This window comes from Nylanderia fulva, unplaced genomic scaffold (assembly GCF_048542155.1).
Source record: "Nylanderia fulva isolate GAGA-0341 unplaced genomic scaffold, ASM4854215v1 Scaffold35, whole genome shotgun sequence".
In the NCBI taxonomy this organism is placed as follows: domain Eukaryota; kingdom Metazoa; phylum Arthropoda; class Insecta; order Hymenoptera; family Formicidae; genus Nylanderia; species Nylanderia fulva.
In genome coordinates this window covers 366961-384287 of record NW_028190422.1, presented here as the reverse complement: position 1 = coordinate 384287, position 17327 = coordinate 366961, and the positions used below count along the sequence as shown (strand labels likewise).

Here is a 17327-nt window from a genome sequence, read left to right as displayed (position 1 = left end):
TTATTTAAAAATATAGCCCTTTAAAATAGTTTCCAATTTTATTCAATAATATCCAATGTTATTTAATTACTCGCGTATGCAGCGTCAAAAAAGATACAGTTAATTAATCAAAGACTTTTCTTTCTGTAAACGCGATATAAATATGTGAATCAAATTAATTATATTCTAAAATTTTCATTCTTGCGAATAATCAGTTAACACTTATACCTATATTTTCAATGACTAATTGGTACAATAAATCCAATAAAAGCGTGCTTAAGTGACGCGTGTCTAGTAAGCGTTCATGGTTTCTGAGTATACCTCTGGTAATAAAACGGATTCGTGCTCTAATGCAGGAGCTCTCGGACCTACGCTATGGATTAGGGTCATGTTTCGACCACGTCAGCATTTCCGTACATCACGCACACACCTTGACGTGTCGAATTCCTTGTAAGCCCGTGAGATTGGACCTGGATTCGAGGATAATATTCGTATCGGAAATTCCATTCCTCGCTTGTGATTTATTCGTGACTGCCATCATCGGCCGATTGAATCCTTTTCACAACAGATAGTCATGCCATTCAATCTAACGAAGAGCGTCTGTTTACAAAATAGTACACTGGTCTATGGGTTATATCCGTATTGCGAACTCGTATAGAGACGTTAGCGACAACGCGCGTCCTCGTTGCCGCGACAAACGCACCCTCCTTGTTGACAAAAAAGGGCCGCCATTCTTCACAAGCGCCATTCACGAGGACCGATTTATCCGCGATTTCACACTACCCAGGGCAGTTTTCAGACCTTTGTGCATTCATCCGAGATAAAATATACACCTAGGACCGTAACTAGAGATTTTTCTGCCTCAGGCAAAAACATATAAATATCTAACTTTTTTTCTTTTAAATATATATTTTAGTAAATAATAATAATGCTACTTTTCTCTCAAATCGGTTATTTTAATATCGTCTTCTCAGGAATCTTTCAAAGCTGAAAAAATTCTATTTTTGTTGGTCATTTAAGACCAACCTTGTCATTCTCACGAGCGCCCTTTTGTACTTTTCTGGCGAGTGTCAACTCGAGAAGCGCTGGTTGCTGCAAGGGCAGCATGAACACACACACACACACATATACATAAAGCATGGTGCGTGCCGGAAAGTGGGTCGACTGCCAGCGCGAAGAGAAACCCGGAGGTGGATGGACGCCATAGAGAGAGGGAAAGTAAATTTCCGCCTCGATTGGCGTCTCCGTCGAGTGAATTTCGTTCCTGAAAATCCGGAGGGTTGAACCGTCCCTATTTCGCTTCCCTCCTCCGCTCGTTTTTCCTGCTTTGCCCCCCCTCGCATGGCGCCTCTTATAAGCTGTAATTCATAACTCCACGTTTGACCGCAACATCCCTCCTGTACGTTATTTATTCTGGGTGCAACTCGTATTTTTTCGGCCATTTTATCGAGCATCTCTCGATTTATGTCCATCGACCGCTCGGACCCTAAATGTGTGTGTCGTGTGTTTGTGTGTACAGCCATGCCCACAAATTCATTGATATTCCGCGCAGAATTGTCGTCCGCGCCATTGCGATGTCGGCCTAATGAATTTAACCATCGTGCCGAGGCCCTCTTACCAGTCGGAACCACTTTGGTTCTTCACACCCATCTTCCTCTTCGCCTTCTTCGGCTCCGGTTTCTTTATTTTTGTTATCTTTTTCCCTCGATTCCCTTTCAGCAATATGCGCCTCTTCGACAAACCCACCGTGTGAATTCTTAAATTGACAATCTACCGCGTAATTATATCTCTTGTGTTGTATATAGGCTTTTTAATCTTAAATAAGAAAGATATCCGTCTTTAAATTGCTATGTTAAAAAAATCAGATTTGACGCGTCGAACATGAAGATGTGAAACTTTATAAACGAAACTCTGATAATATTTAAACTTATGTTTCTTTAAATAAGTAAATTATAAGTTTGTGATGTGATTTTAATATTACACTAGTTTCCGGTATAGCACAAAAAATTTATTTTTTAATTAATCCATTTTTCACGTAAATAATAAATAAAATTATTGAAGCAAAAATGATATATATTAATATATTAAAAAGTCATAATTTTTAAGAACGGAGAGAGAAAAGGAAATAAATAACTATTCATTTTTATAAACTAATCACATATAGATTATTACGTTAATGTATATATGTGTATGTGTGTGTGTATAACTTTGATTCACAATTCTCTCGCTCAGTTTACAATCAAACTTGAAAGCCGACGATAAATTTCCTAAAGGAAAACTCTCTAGAGCAGACTCTGTTTATACGCGGAGTGAATATTTCGGAGCGAACCAACACGTTTCTCGCTGTGAAAAGGAGTCTTTCATTCAATGGATCGCGTCTTGAAAATACAGTCGTTCCTGACTTTAATCCCGGGTGATTATCTCTCCGACACATTTCGTTGAGATGCACAATGCCACTCGTTGCACAAATACTTGTATAGAAACGAGGAAGGAAAAGGGCTTTTTTTTTAGATCGCACTCTCCATATTTTTTTGCGGCGTTAAGGCAGGTGAAACCGACGAAGCGTGAACGGGAAATCCCCAGGTATAGCTAATAACGCGATTCAGCTTCCTCCCCCGAATCGACGAGGATCCATAGTAGATCCTCAGTGTAGGTAGGTACATCACGCCCGGATGAAGCTTTTCGAAACCGTTGCACCATACGAACGGGTTTTTAATTTTGAAGCCTCGAGCCCCAAACAGGCGAATGGCCGGATATTAAACGGATACGTCCAAATGGAGATGGACGAATTCGATTTATTCCGATTAGATTAACACCCGTATGCTCGCGGGCGAATTAAAAAAAAATACACATCGGCTTGAAATCGGAGCTACACACATTTCGATAAAATTAGTGATCGATAAATATCTCAAAATTTTTTCATAAGATGCAATGTATCTCTCTTGTAATTAGTTCAAAATATTTAATCATTTTACTTATTAATTAATTAATTAATTAAGTGTTTATTAATATTGCGATTGAATGGTTTCGATTATAATTTTTCAATTAGAAAGTCACATAGAAATTCGGTATCTCAAAATTATATACAAAATAAAAATTAGGAAATTAAATTTATGTACATACGTAATAAAAATTCAAAGAAATAATATTATATATATATAATAGAAATTTTGAAGCCTGCTCTAACATTTGTTAATTATTGTCAGTCATTAAAGCGTAATTAATTTCATTTTAATTTAAAGATCCATTTTAGATATCATTATGTTAGGTATTGACACGTACGTTTACGAAATTTTTTATTATAAAACTGAGGATCATTTCATTGATGTTTTCCCATATTTTGAAAATCGTTCTTTTATTTTTTAATTATTTTAAGTCATTAAAGCGATAATTAATTTTATCCACGATTTTTTCGGATTAAATAATTGTCTAAAAAATGTCCTAAATATTTTTATGAACAGATCTCTTTGGATAATTAATGTACATGTCCAGGACTGTACGAAAATTATTTTACAATAAACAAAATGCTTGAAATACGGCCAGCATATCGTATATTCGAAAATACGAGTTTTTTGGGTTAAATATATATTTAGTAGTAACCTACGATTGGAACTGTAGAACTCGTCGAAACCTATAAAATTTCATTGTTCAAATTTGGAAAACGTGAAATGATATGCTAACGTTCAAACCAAGTTGTGTTCTAGTATTTTATGAAAATTATATGTATATGAATGAGAATGAAAGCATTCAGCCAAACGGAATATTCAATACTTCGCATTTAAAATGTAGAGACATATTGTCATAGAGTAGCAGCTAATCTTTTTTTTAAAATAATCTCTTACGCGATCGCTCTCATCAAAGTCTGTATTAACCCTCGCTATTCATCGTTATCGTGAAAGTCACTCGCACCCTTGTAAAGATTGCACCGAGATCAGCGCGGAGATGTGTGTTCGCATTAATGTGGTTAATTTTCTGCAAGCGATTTCTGCCGCGCGATCCATCCACCCGGACCCCATATTAACGACGGACCGCACGTCCGTTGATCGTCTGACCATTCGCGGTCTGCGATCGATGATTTGGATTTGGGCCAGGATAACGCGGAGAATGCCGGGAGAGCCCTCTCGCGCGGTCATGGCTTTTCGGCAGGCGGGCAGAGATTGCCGGAGCGAAATTGAGGTCGTGCCACTGGCCGTAAACCTCTGAAACACCGCCACCGGCCGCGCCATTCGGTCAATTATTCGCTTCGAATTACGGCCCTCCAATTGCGCGAGAGTTATAAGAGCAACCCGGCTGCTGCTCCCGTTCCGATATATAGTGGGCCGCAAACTCCAGTCGATTGGTAGCTCGTTTATGATAACGACTGGACGACATCCGGCAGTCATGTTTCGATCCTATCAACTTCGCCCGCGAAATATGTATCTTTATGTCTTTCGTATTTTTAACATTTTTATATTACAAATTAATTATATTTCTCTTCATTCACGTTAAAAGTCTTAGGAAACCAGTAAAAATCGTGGGTACTTAACTTTCCCTTCAGACTAAACCTTTCAAGTACTGAGTTCTTTCATCAACGAAAAGCCGATGATGTGATGCATGTAAGCTCTAAAAAAATTAATTTTTCGAACATTCGAAAAAATTTCAGTCTCGAAACACTTTTCATTTTTTTTACACTCGCGAATATGCATATGTATACATCGCTTTTAAAAGTCTCTAGGTTTATTTGAAATTAAAGAAGCATATCAAGACGATTACAATCTCGAACGGGGCTGAGCATCACGTACTTCGCTGCTTAGCCGTATAATGTGTGGTTTGTAGCGACAATCTCTTTGCATCCTGGTTTCGTATCGCGGAGAGGCATGAATGCGCGTGTATACGAAAATGCAATGTTGGTGTCGCGCGATGTATGTACACATCTGTACCCTCTGCAGGAGACCTTGACAGGTCGGGCGCTGGGTATAGCAGCGCGGCGTTTCGCTCGTATATCTCGACCCACGCAGAAACATTCGTTAGTAAGCGATCTCTAAAATGGATACCTTAATGTAGCATTCGCAAACATTATTATGGCTCCGCGACTCCGCTTTTCCCCGGGTTCTCTCGCCCATGCAAATAGAACTACTTTATTTGCGTCTCTTCGCGGCCTCGCATCCCGCTCGACCTCATTTTATCCTGGCTTCAAAGAAAATTTTCTACGTTCCATTAACCGATAGAAACCACCATGAATATGTTTAGGGGTTACTCTCGTGGCATTCTCGCAATTCGGTAACAAATATATACTGCTTGTACTTTAAACAAAAATTGCGTCAAAGAGATACAGTTATGGCACATGAAAATTCATAGAAGGAATAAAGATATAGGAAAAAAACAATGATTAATAAAATTTTACACAGTATCTGGTGTCAATTATTAATGCTAATTTATGTAATTATTGTTAATAAAATATTCGTGTAATTATATAAAAATTCATAATTTATTTTTATAGTTTATGATTCATTTTCTAGGACCATAGCGGTGTGTGTACGAACTATCGATATTAGTTTACTTTCAATTTAGTGGATCGATCCGTCATATAATACTGCGATAGTTTAGAAAATTTACGGAAAACAACGGTGGGCGGTAACATAGAACGATGAGATGAAAACCGATGCATCAGAGTTGACTAAATCAGTAGCAAACAGAAATAAGCTAAGAAAAGAAAAGAGAGAAAGAATCGTAGAAATTACGAAAAGATTCAGCTGTATCTAGAAACCATAAATATGATCATTTCGATATATTATTACAATTCCCAAGATCGATTCAAATATTTTACGACATTAAACAGCGGAACATGAATTGACTAAATTGTAGCAGAATGCAAATAGAAATAAGCCAAGAAAATCAAACAGGAAAAAAGATCCTGTATACACAATTTATTTTTATAAAAACTTCCTCTCCCTTATCCCATTCTTTTGAAAAGTAGAAATAATCTTTGTATAATTTTGACGCATATTATCGCGTATTATTTGTGACTATCAAAATTCAATCTAGCAGTGTTTAAAGAGGAAGAAACGTCTATGATAACATAGAGCGATAAGACGAAGAACGACGCGTCAAATTGACTAAGTTGTAATACAATGCAAACAGAGATAAAGCGAGAGAGAAAGAGAGAGAGAAATTTAGAGGAGACAAGAGAAAGACAGAAGGTGAGAGAGAGAGAGAGAGAGAGAAAGAGACTCGACGGTGGCGAGCGGTAGCTGGTCGACTGACAGCGCCCAAAGAATTAGTATCTTGTATCTGGCGAAGAGCGCTACAAATCATTTGGGGAGGCTGTCAAGCGTACCTCGAGCTCAACGCGACCCCTGCTTTCTCTCTTCCTCTTTCTCTCATTCCGGGCGTTGTATTCTCGTCATCTCTCTCTTTCTTCAAGCTGCGCCAATGATCCTGGAACAGGGGCGCTCCTCTTCCTCTATTTCTCTCTTCCGTTTGCTTCCTCTCTTTTCCTCTCCATCTCGTTTGTTTGCGTCTCTTTCTTACTCGCGACAGAAAGAGCGGGAAGATCAAAGGACGCCGGCGCCATCGATGCCGCTAATGATATGCGACCCGCTGCTGCCGGGCAAACTGGAAACTCGAGGACGCAAGATTTGGACTCCCCCGAAAACCAAACTCACGGCGGAAGATTCCTTCCTTCTCGAGATACAAGTCGAACTATTGAGTAAAGAGCGAATAATGTTTAAATACCTCGGATATGGAATTTACAAGTCTTTAACATTTTCGAATCTTTGACTCTTCGATTCTTTCAATTTAATATATTCCGAGAATGAATTTTCGCCATAAAGGAGTCTCTCTTTATTTTTCATTCGAAATGTTTATCTTTGAAAAATGGATGCCACTCCTTGTTTCTCATATTTCCGCCGCCCACGTCTCTGCAACTTTGGACAAGGAACGACTGACATAAAACCTTCGCGCGGTGACATGTACAAGTTTTCGCGACTTAATTTGCATTCGGCGCGCATACGCATGAGACCCTTCGTACTGTTGATATAATTCAACGTTACAGTTTTCTCCCTCGCACACGTGGTGCCGAAAGGCACGACCGGAGTCCACCATTTCAATCGCTTAGGTTCGCGCGAATTACCGCCTCCGGCCTTTTACGGCACATCAAAGGGACAGAGGGACCGTGAAGGAGCCCGCGTGGCTGTCTTAACATATTCGAGTCCCAAAGGCATCTCTCTCCTTCTTCCCGTAAAACTCCCTCTTTCGCACTCGCTCTCGTTCACCACCTTCGCCCTACGCACAAGCGTTGCAAAAGCGACTCCTCAAGGAGACATATGGGAGGTGTTTGACGTGCTGGCAATTCGACGAGGCGATTGATCCCTAAAAGCCCCGGGGATAAACTCACGCTCGCGTTTTTTTTTTTTGCTCGGGAAGAAATATTTCTCAAGAGGGGCACCGCGTGCGCGCGCGCGAATAAAAGCGTTTATTCAACCGGAGGTGCGCTATATTGACGTGAAATTTTTCTCTCAACGTCCCATATGCCGGCTATTTACTCACCTGCCAGCAACATCTTAATTTACTAAAAAGATTTTCAGTATCATGCAAGTGGACGTTTGAAAAGAAAGATACATATAAAAATAAAAATAAACGAATCAATAAAATTAACTGTCAAAGTTATCATTCATTCAAAATTTTTGGCAATAATAAAATAACGTAAAGAAATGAAATGAAAGGGACTCTTGATAGGTTTTTCCATACAATAGCTCGGATTAACTACGCATTCGATTAATTACACGAGTCTCTCCGCTTCTTGTTTCAGGTGGCGATTAAGATAATAGATGTCGAGCAGGGCAAGAAGGATTACGTGATGAAGAACCTGACGAGGGAGGCTAAGGTGCTGTCGATGCTACAGCATCCAAGCATCGTAAGACTCTACGAAACTATCCGGGTGAGTGAGAAACGCTTTAGGGCGCAATCAGTTCAGAGAATTTCGACGATTGATCAAATCTCTTTACTCTAATTGACCGCGTCCAAAGTTTAATCGAGTCCTTAATAACAAAGACCATTCCCTACGGTCTATCAAGAAGGCTCAGTCGCGTCTATTATACTTTTGTATAACGATCTATTCATTCCACGTCAAAAGGGAACTATGCCGTTCCGTCTCGTGTGCATTCGTCTTTTTAGTGACAGGCTCTATCCCTTTCGTAGATTCTACGCTTCTTCGATCAAGTCTCACTTTCACCCGGTATATGACGTCCGTCAGAGCTCCGTGACAAATCGCGAGTATCCTGAAATTTCGTCAGGACCGTCAGTCCGTTAACGCTATCCGAGAGATGATCCATCTTTCTGGATTTAATTAAACACGCCATTTAGCTGAATTTATGAACCAGTCTGGGATGCGTATCAAAAGTATAGAAGAAGCTTTTCACCCCTTTAACTGTTTCGCTTCGCGATAAACTAGGGAGCTTCAAACGATTTTCGAGCCTTTTAGCTTTATCATACTGATATATAAATAAATAAATAAATACTGAAACTGGATATTTTTAATTTTTGGATTTAGATTTCGCGATACTGCAGGTGCATCAATAATGTTTTTTTCGTATTTATTCGTAACGATGGGGAACACGTTTTTTTCATCTCCGCGACTAGCATTCGGAAATTGATTTCGCCGATATTATATCGATTTCAATCCGCGAGGGTAAATTCGGAAAATATTTTTTTACGCCGCGATTCTTTCCGCGTCGATACAAAGAAAATCCAGACCGGCATCATTAAATGCGCGCACTATCGTACGTGACCCGGCTGTTGCACACGCGAAAATCCAACACGCAGATTCGGGTACACGCATATACACACGATAAAACGGTGTATGCGAGCGAGAGGAAAAAAGCCAGGGAGAGAGGACTCTCGTATGCTTGTACGACGTAATTGAATTCATGTGTGGGACGTCGATATCAGAGGTTCCACCGGCGACGCAGCATCGCGCACCTCGTTTACTCTGAAAATTTTGTTAGTCCGCGCGCTCGCTCGTCACGATTGAGTTACGGGGACGAGGGTGTAGTGTACGCGCCAGGAAAGATAAAGTACGTAGGAAAATATGACGGGAAAACGCACGCGACCGGCGAGATAACCCGGCTGCGCGCGATTCGAGAATTTCGGAGCCCTGCGAAATATTTCAGCGCGAGATGAACGGATAGCTGGGGAAGGCCCATATTCGACTCTGGGGAGATGTGTGCAACATTTTTTTCACTCGGAATATTGTTGGCGAAATCATTTCTTGTATACGAGTCGGTGCAGCTTTCCTACGAAAGTGAAAAAAATTAGGACTTATAAAATCTGCTTTTCTCCAATATTTATCAGTCTATAAAATCATCGGACAAATTGGAAAAAAGATATGATTTCCCCGAGCTTTCATAAACGAAGGAACGAATTTCGAGATGGCGTCCGATTCTTTTTTTTTTTTCTCGATAAAAATGATTTTATAGTCTTGCAGATGATATTGCTTTCTCCGTACGTTTATAAAACGCGCGGATGGAAGAGTGCGTCTTGTTTTATTTAAGCTTTCCATCGAGGGGAAAGAGCTATTGGCGATGAGAATGCTCGCACCTGACGGCAAATATGCTAATATCGAGACGAGACTTCGCCTCGCCGTCGCCAAATTGGCTATATATGACATCACCTTATATCTCATTTCCACGTCGTAATCTTTACGATGGTGGAGCCGCGCTTAGGGTACCCGGCTTATATATTTCGACTGCCGATTCTGCCGGGATTCTTCGAAGCATCTGCGCCTTGCATCCAGATCGTAAAGTATATATCCGTTTTCCAAACAATTCGCTTTTCTTAGGGTCGTCTGTTAGTGACGTGACTGCGCGACAATGGCAATCGATGAGGATAACGTGCTATCGACGATGCTGCACATCGACTAATCGAGTATGCAAATCGCCGCTCTCTCTTGTATTAATTATTGATAGAGTCCGGATTTTGATGGCGCTGACAGTCAAACGCGCGAACGCGTCCACCGCAAGTTTCCGCATTTCCATATTTATGAATAATTAATTCTAGTTGAACGTAGAGCTCTCTCATGCCGCCCTTTTGATTTAATATAAAAATTCGTTAATACGATTTGCATATATGCGAATAATTCTGTTACAATTAGTAGTTTCATTATATGTATTATATATCAGCGGAAAGATCATTAAAGAGAGCGAGAGAGTGAGAGGAAATTACAGAAATACGATGAAACGTAAAATACGTAAAATAACGTAACTTTCCAATATATATATATGATACATGAAACGCGCAGTGATAAAAATTTCAGTTTACTGTAAATTCATGGCAGGACATAACGTACCAGAACAACAAAATTTCATTCTTCGCGAGGACAATGGGTCCGTGATCATTTTTTATGTCGTAAAGCTACGTTATTGCACAAGCGCGCTTTCCAATACCCAACATTTTAGGCAAAGCCGTGACATTTACGGGTTATCGATGTTTCCGATGTTTCCTAGTCGCTAGATTGTTCATTTTATTGCCCATCGTATACAGAGAGATTCAAAATTATCGTCCGTTTTTATGAGAAAAGTTGATATAAAGATGCAACGTTTGTAGAAAAAAATATTAATATTAATATCTCAACACTACTAACATATTCAATTTTCTATTAAATATTAAAATTACACGTGTATCTAAATGTAAAAAAAAAATTATTCTAAACCGATTGTTCTACTCATAAAAATTTTGCGTCTTGATTATTTATTAAAATTGCAGGTATAACCATAAAAATGAGACAATATTTTGAATTTAATTATTTGTTAGCAGATATATGGTATATCCGTAAATTACACAATATCGAATGTGTCTTTCTGAATCACCCTGTATACAATAAGAAAAGACGCACGCGTGCCTGTCGATTTTTACGAAGATGCATGCTAGGTCGTCAGCGCGTTACTCATGCTCGGGATATTGGAGGAAAGCCGTTTTAAGCGCCAATTAAGGTCATTATTGTCGGCCTACGGAGGCTGTAAACGCACCACCGCTCGCGCGATTTTATGTCAGTACCAATGTTACGAGCCGATGAATCGCATAGGACTCGCCTGTTACTGGCGTCCAACGACGTCGTCGTTCCCTTCATTTAGGGGACGAAATCGCTATAAAAATGAACGTGTCGACAACACCACATCTGCAGCGTGCTATTACAACGAGTTCGAGTTGCCTCGTTGGAAAAGTATGACGCCCTCTTAAATAATAATGCTGCAGAGATTTGCCAGAAATGTTTCGTGCGAGAACGTATTTATTTCTTCATAAAAGAAGTTGATAGCAGACGCATAATAAAAACGACGTGTTAATAAACTATCACCCGAAAAATTTGCAATTACAATTTTTGCTGTTGATCTACAAATAGTTTTTTAACGGATGAGACACGATGAGATAAAGGAATTAATTGATCTAGAGATCCCGCGATTCCAGAATCTGAAAATAAGAGTAGAGTTAAATTTAAACTAAGAAAAAGTGTTGCTTTAAATTCCGCTCGCGAATAGGATCTTATATAACTGCACACCTTTTTGGCACGAACCGAGCGAGCGACATACGTTTCTTATTTTGTTCGGAAAAATGAATTCCACGTTTGGTGCTCCTTTCCTATCGCTATCGTTTACATATGTCGAATTTACGTTCCTATTTTACCCATACTCGGTGATATATATCGAAATCGCGAATCTCACGTTCCACCCGGAGATCTCGACTTCGACTTGATTTGGTTGGCAAGCGCCGAGCGTATCAAACGGATCCTCGCCAAAACGAAACGGCGATTCTTGCCAAGCGAGATAGAGCAACATCTTTCGCGAATTGACTTCACAAGTGGTCTCCGTATTTTCAGAGAAGTTCTCGTTTAGTTTCTATTGGTTAAGTTCTCTCTCCCGATCGCGCCGAATAGAGTGTGTCGCGTAAAGCTTAAATCAGGCGAAACGATATTTTTCAGATACCTGTTTCCCAACCAATTGTTCTTTCCCTGGGAATCAAACGAGTTTTCTATCTAGCTAGTGAAGGCCCTGCGATACAATTTTATATCTCAAAAATATTTTATTTCTATCAAATTTCATCAGATTCTGTATAAAGTGTGTATACAATAATATTCCTCATTGGATTTTAATAAAAATTCAATAATTTTTCGTTTCTTTTTTTTAATATTTCTTTCCAGTAAAAAAAAGTATGACGGAAGTAAATCTTATAAATCCTTGGAGTAATGCGACATCCAGCGAAAAGAAATCTCGTCCGTCTGACTTGATGTGATTAACATTCAATTGCTGGTACGTGCGCGCGATATTTATTCGGCTCTCGTGATCCATGCGATTTATGATTAAAGCAGTCGGGTGCCTCGCCGATGTGTCCAACCCCGAGAAATGAAATAATCATCAACGCCCGGAGAACCGACTCGCCATTTGACCGGGTGCGGCGAATCCGCTCCGACCGTAATTCGTCGGTCACGTGCGGCCCCGTCGACGTCGCTGCATGCATATCGTTGCATTAAGGTAATCGCTTAATCGACGAGGCCCACGCTCTCCCGGTGTCTCGCGAGCGCGCGCGAAATTTGGGAAACGCTTTCTCGATAATCACGATGCGCCTCCGCTTCAGTGCATTTTAAATACGCGCGATCAATTTCGCGCGACCGGTTCTGACTCTCACCACCGGCTCGTTCCTTGTTGCTCCATTTTCACGAGCGGCAACTAAAATGTATGACCGTACTTCGGCAAGTCGCACGAACCAACAAGATGAGAAACACGATATGTTAGCGTCATTTAATAAACTTGAAACGTGTCATCGTGAATCATACTCTGTAATCTCTTTTCCTTTTTGTAATTTGTTGCTCAAGTATAATTACAAAAAAATTTCAATTACATCCTGCATAAAGAAACGATTGTATATGGAGAATCTCTCTCTCTCTCTCTCTCTCTCTCTCTCTCTCTCTCTCTCTCATCGCGTGATTATATACAAAATAATCTAATTTATGTATTTTGCGAATTTGCAAATTACTGTTTTATAAGTCCTGATATGCTCGATATAATTTTAATGAAATTCAATTTCTGTAAAATACGACGTGAAACGAAGTACCCGAGAATTTATGAATCTACGAATTCAAGAATCGCGGGATATCCTGTGTTGTATCTAAATCTTTATGATACTTGGCGCTATTGATACGGATCGATAACGATTTAATTTAACGCCTGCTTACAGTGCGGATCCGTGTACTATCTCGTGACGGAACTCGCGACCGGCGGCGACCTGTGCACGCACATTAAGGAGCAGCCGGCCGGTAAACTGGACGAGAACACGGCGAGGCTCTATGCCAGACAGCTGGTCGCCGCTCTCAAGCACATGCACTCGAAAGGAGTCGTTCACCGGTGAGTCACCCGCGTTTTTAGCCAAGCTGTGCGCCAATTTTCGAGCTATATTCGCGACATTCCAACAGACTTTTTAAAATACCGGTAAATAATATTTAATCGTCAGTAGAGCATTCAAAATTAAGGTCGATACTTTCTTCGACCAAAAACCGGCATGTAATTTGAAAAGCGTTTTTAATAATAAGTCATTTGCTTGTCAAGTAATGATAGAAACATCGAAAGAGCTCAATTAATGAAGGAATATTCAAATTACATGCCGGTTTTTGGTCGAAGAAAATATCAACCTTAATTTTTAAAATACTTTCATCCATGAAGATATACAACTAATTTTCGAAAAAGTTCGAATTCCAAGCCATAAAAAATTATTGATTCGAGAATTTCAAGAAGATGCACTGGAAAAAAAATTTTTTGTATATTAAAAAAAATTTGTCGCATTAAAAGGAATTTTGGTAGATTCAATCACTAACTCTGTTTCGTCCATTTTCGGAATGCAGAATTTTTGTTAATGCAACAAAATTTGTTTCCAGTGTGCATATTATTAAATTTATGCTAAGAGAAAAATTCTAATTTCTGATCAGAGCTGACGCGACAGGAAGCAAAGAAACTTTGTAAGAGAAAAACCTGTGTGTATATGTATGTTATATTACGCGACGGCCGTGTTTGAATAGCGGATGGTATAAATCGACCTTAAGATGCAACAATCTCACGAGGATCTGCCGGGCGCGATCGTTTACCCTTCCACGGTCTAATAACATTCAACCGCGTGATGTCTCGTGTCGTTTTTTCCAGTTCGCCGCGGTGATGTACGGCGTTGGCCGGCCGTATCATTTAAATAAAGAAATCGTCCGGTGTATTACGCACCAGGGAACGCTTGTGCGATCGCGACCCTGTAGAATAAGACCCGAGACACACCGTCTCGTGCGATCGCGCCGTGTCGATAACCACGCGAGTTCCTGTTTATTACGAGCGGAATTACACTCGCGAGGATCCTCGCTCGCGCTTCCTCGGTCGAGAATGCTTCCCGTGTCGGCCGCGTCGACGATTAAAAGCGGCTTCCTGAATTAATTAACCGGCAGGTTCTCCGTCTGTATTCCGCATGCGCTAATTTTGTTAACCGTTTAAATTTATCGCACCTCAAACGGTACCTATTTACATCTCGTAAGGAGAGATTATCTCGAAATTGCTCGAGCGAAATATCTTCCTCTAGAGTCTTCCCTATATACTTTAATATAAAAAGTTAGCAATCTAATCTATAAAACTGAAAAAGAGAAAGAGAGTTTATCGTCACTATTTTTCATTGCGCATCAGCATGTATTGCAAAGCGCGTATGTAAAGCAAGATTGCTAAATCGAAATCGTATACAGATCATTTTTCACAACGATTCCCGACGTGCAAATCGATATATGGGGTGTTCCAATATTATTCGCGGCATTTCTGTCTAATCATTCATATCAGACAACAAGCTAAGAAAAATGGCAAATATTTCAATATCGAGCCTTCTTTGTAGCTACAAAGTGATTTCGGATACATGTTACACATATAGGAATTTTAGGAATTTGCATACGTTTATTAAAAGGATATCCCCTGATTCCAGACACCTTGTATATCGCGCGTGCATTAGCGTCACCGGCGCGGAAAGACGCGTGTCGCAATATTTCGACGAGCGTCGCGACGTTCTATGCATCATCCGAATAGGGGGATCGGTTGATTTTCAACGCATTTGTGAAGAAGGCGTCGCGACGCTCCCTCGCGACGAAGAAAGCGTAATGACGCACGCACGTGACGCGCTACGACAAGGGCTAATAGTTCGCTCTCATTGCTCGCGAAGGATCGGCGAATATAAAGCAGCCGGCAATATGGTGTACATCGCGCGACAGTTTGTTTCGAAAGCGCATAAATTTAATCTAAAAAAGAACGCACATATTTTCTTCAAGCATATATTTTCCTCTTTAGACAAAATAACAAAAATAGTTCAAGAGATCTTTATGAGAAAACAGACTAATCTTTCTAATGGATCTTTAAAAAAAAAAACAGACTAATAAAAAAATCTTTAAACCATCAAGAAAAAAAGAAATATGCATTTATAGTAGAAAAAATGAGTTTAAATATGCATTTAAAAATTGTACAAAAATTATATTACTATAATAGAAAAAGCTTGCTATTCTGGTAAAGGATACGCTGTTACAGAATTGTATTACTATGTTTTATATTTGGCGCGAGACGCTATACTTAGTCTCTTGATTTCGGATGATAGATCGTCGCTCTCTCACAGGCTCGCACGTCAGCTAAGGGTAACAGACGAGGCGGGGAAAAAGGGAGGGCAAGAGATGGAAAGGGTGTCGGATCGACCGACGAGGGATCTTGCAAGGAGGGTTAGGAAAATCGCTATAAGCGATCGCTTAACCCCTCGAGAGATTAGCCCGTTTCTCCAGCTGCGAGGGAAAGAGAGAGATAGTATGTTTGCTGCTAATGGGAATGGCGAAGATTCGGTGCTAAGGATAGTTAACGATCACTGCTCGCGAATGCGTTCCTTTTTGCGCGCCACGCTGTATGTCGTTAGATTAAGACAAACGGAGTCAGAAGCTATTTTGACTGTTTTTCTTATCACATGAAGTTTCTTTGTTCTTTGTATGCGAGACAGGTGAAATTTGTTATATTCTTGACTTAAACTTCTTTCAATTGCTTAATTGCATTATAAATAACAATTCATCACGATAAATGTTGTACTGAAATTAAAGATGTTTACGCGGAACGCTTCTATATCTTCGTAAGAAAGATATACAGAAAAAGAACTGATAAATGATAACGAAGCTGAATTGCGCCATCGTTAATCTTCGAATAAAGAATTAAATTGTTTGTTTCCTTTCGTCCGCGCTATATTGTTATATATATATATATCGTTGTATATCGCTCCGATAGATTCTTTCGCGGCTTTTCTCGACGAAGGGAAGTCGTGAAAAAGAGGGAACAGGGGGAGAAAAGAGAGTTTATTTTATACAACGACTCTCTCTTCGCCCGGGATCATCGAACATCCGCAGGCTCACGTTTTAATTCCAACGAACACCTCCCGTTTGCTCCGGTATTATTCGCTGGACAAAGCCGTGATCCTCGAGGCACAAGAGCACGGACTTCCTGCGGGATCTTCGCGAACGAGAATAGGATTACGATTCACTCGTCCTGTATACGCTATCGCTATCATCGAAATAGAAAGAAAGAGAAATAGCTCCGATATATCCGCCGAAAGCCGCCTTACGTATTTATCGATGCTTTTACTTAGGTACGCTAGAAAACCAGTCGCGACAAGTAAGTAGTAAGGGTAAACGCTAAAGCTGTAAATCGAGCTTCATGCCGTGAATTATATTCGATGGAACTGATAACATTTTACGCGCTCGCCTAAGAATCTCGATTAATTACAGATTATTTTTTGTAACAATATACTCGTATGATTTTTATTCTCTTCAAAAAAAATATATATATACATATTGCTGCTAGCCTTCCTATTCGTTCCTTGATTTATTGTCTTTTCAAGTTTGCCATCTATCTAACGAGAATATACAATGGAAATAAATTTCCCAATTTTGGAAACATGAAGTCGACACTAATATAAATTTTTATTTATCAGAAGTTTATAAGGAAAAAAGTATACCAGAAACGAGCGGCAAATATTCAATAGAAGCAAGTATACCGTTACGATCTAGGGTGAATTTCGCAGCAAGGTTCTCCGTTTCTCTCTTCCTTTCTGTTTCTATCTATTTCTCCGCTCATCTCAGATCGCGAGCGGGAGAGGAAAAGGCGGAAAAGCATCTCGGAAAGAGTATCAGCGACCGGCTGTAGAGACGTTAATGGACCCGGGCACTCGGTTATCCGCCTAAGTATAGTACTTACGGTGCCTGTATATCCTTCGGTCCGTTATACTCGTATAGGTTCGGAGCGCTTCCGCCGGCTGGCTAATCGAGTCTACGGCTAGCTAATTGGCTC

At 40.0% G+C, this 17327-nt stretch overlaps 1 protein-coding gene across 1 annotated transcript in view; it reads left to right on the top strand.

The window, feature by feature from the left end:
* The window catches only part of LOC114934931 (MAP/microtubule affinity-regulating kinase 3-like), a 341090-nt gene that overhangs the window by 292714 nt on the left and 31049 nt on the right, over window positions 1-17327 (top strand). Inside the window, exons 10-11 of the mRNA XM_085485235.1 lie at window positions 7769-7897; window positions 13183-13349. Of these exons, the coding sequence (XP_085341361.1) occupies window positions 7769-7897; window positions 13183-13349 (296 nt within the window). The remainder of the gene's footprint in view (window positions 1-7768; window positions 7898-13182; window positions 13350-17327) is intronic.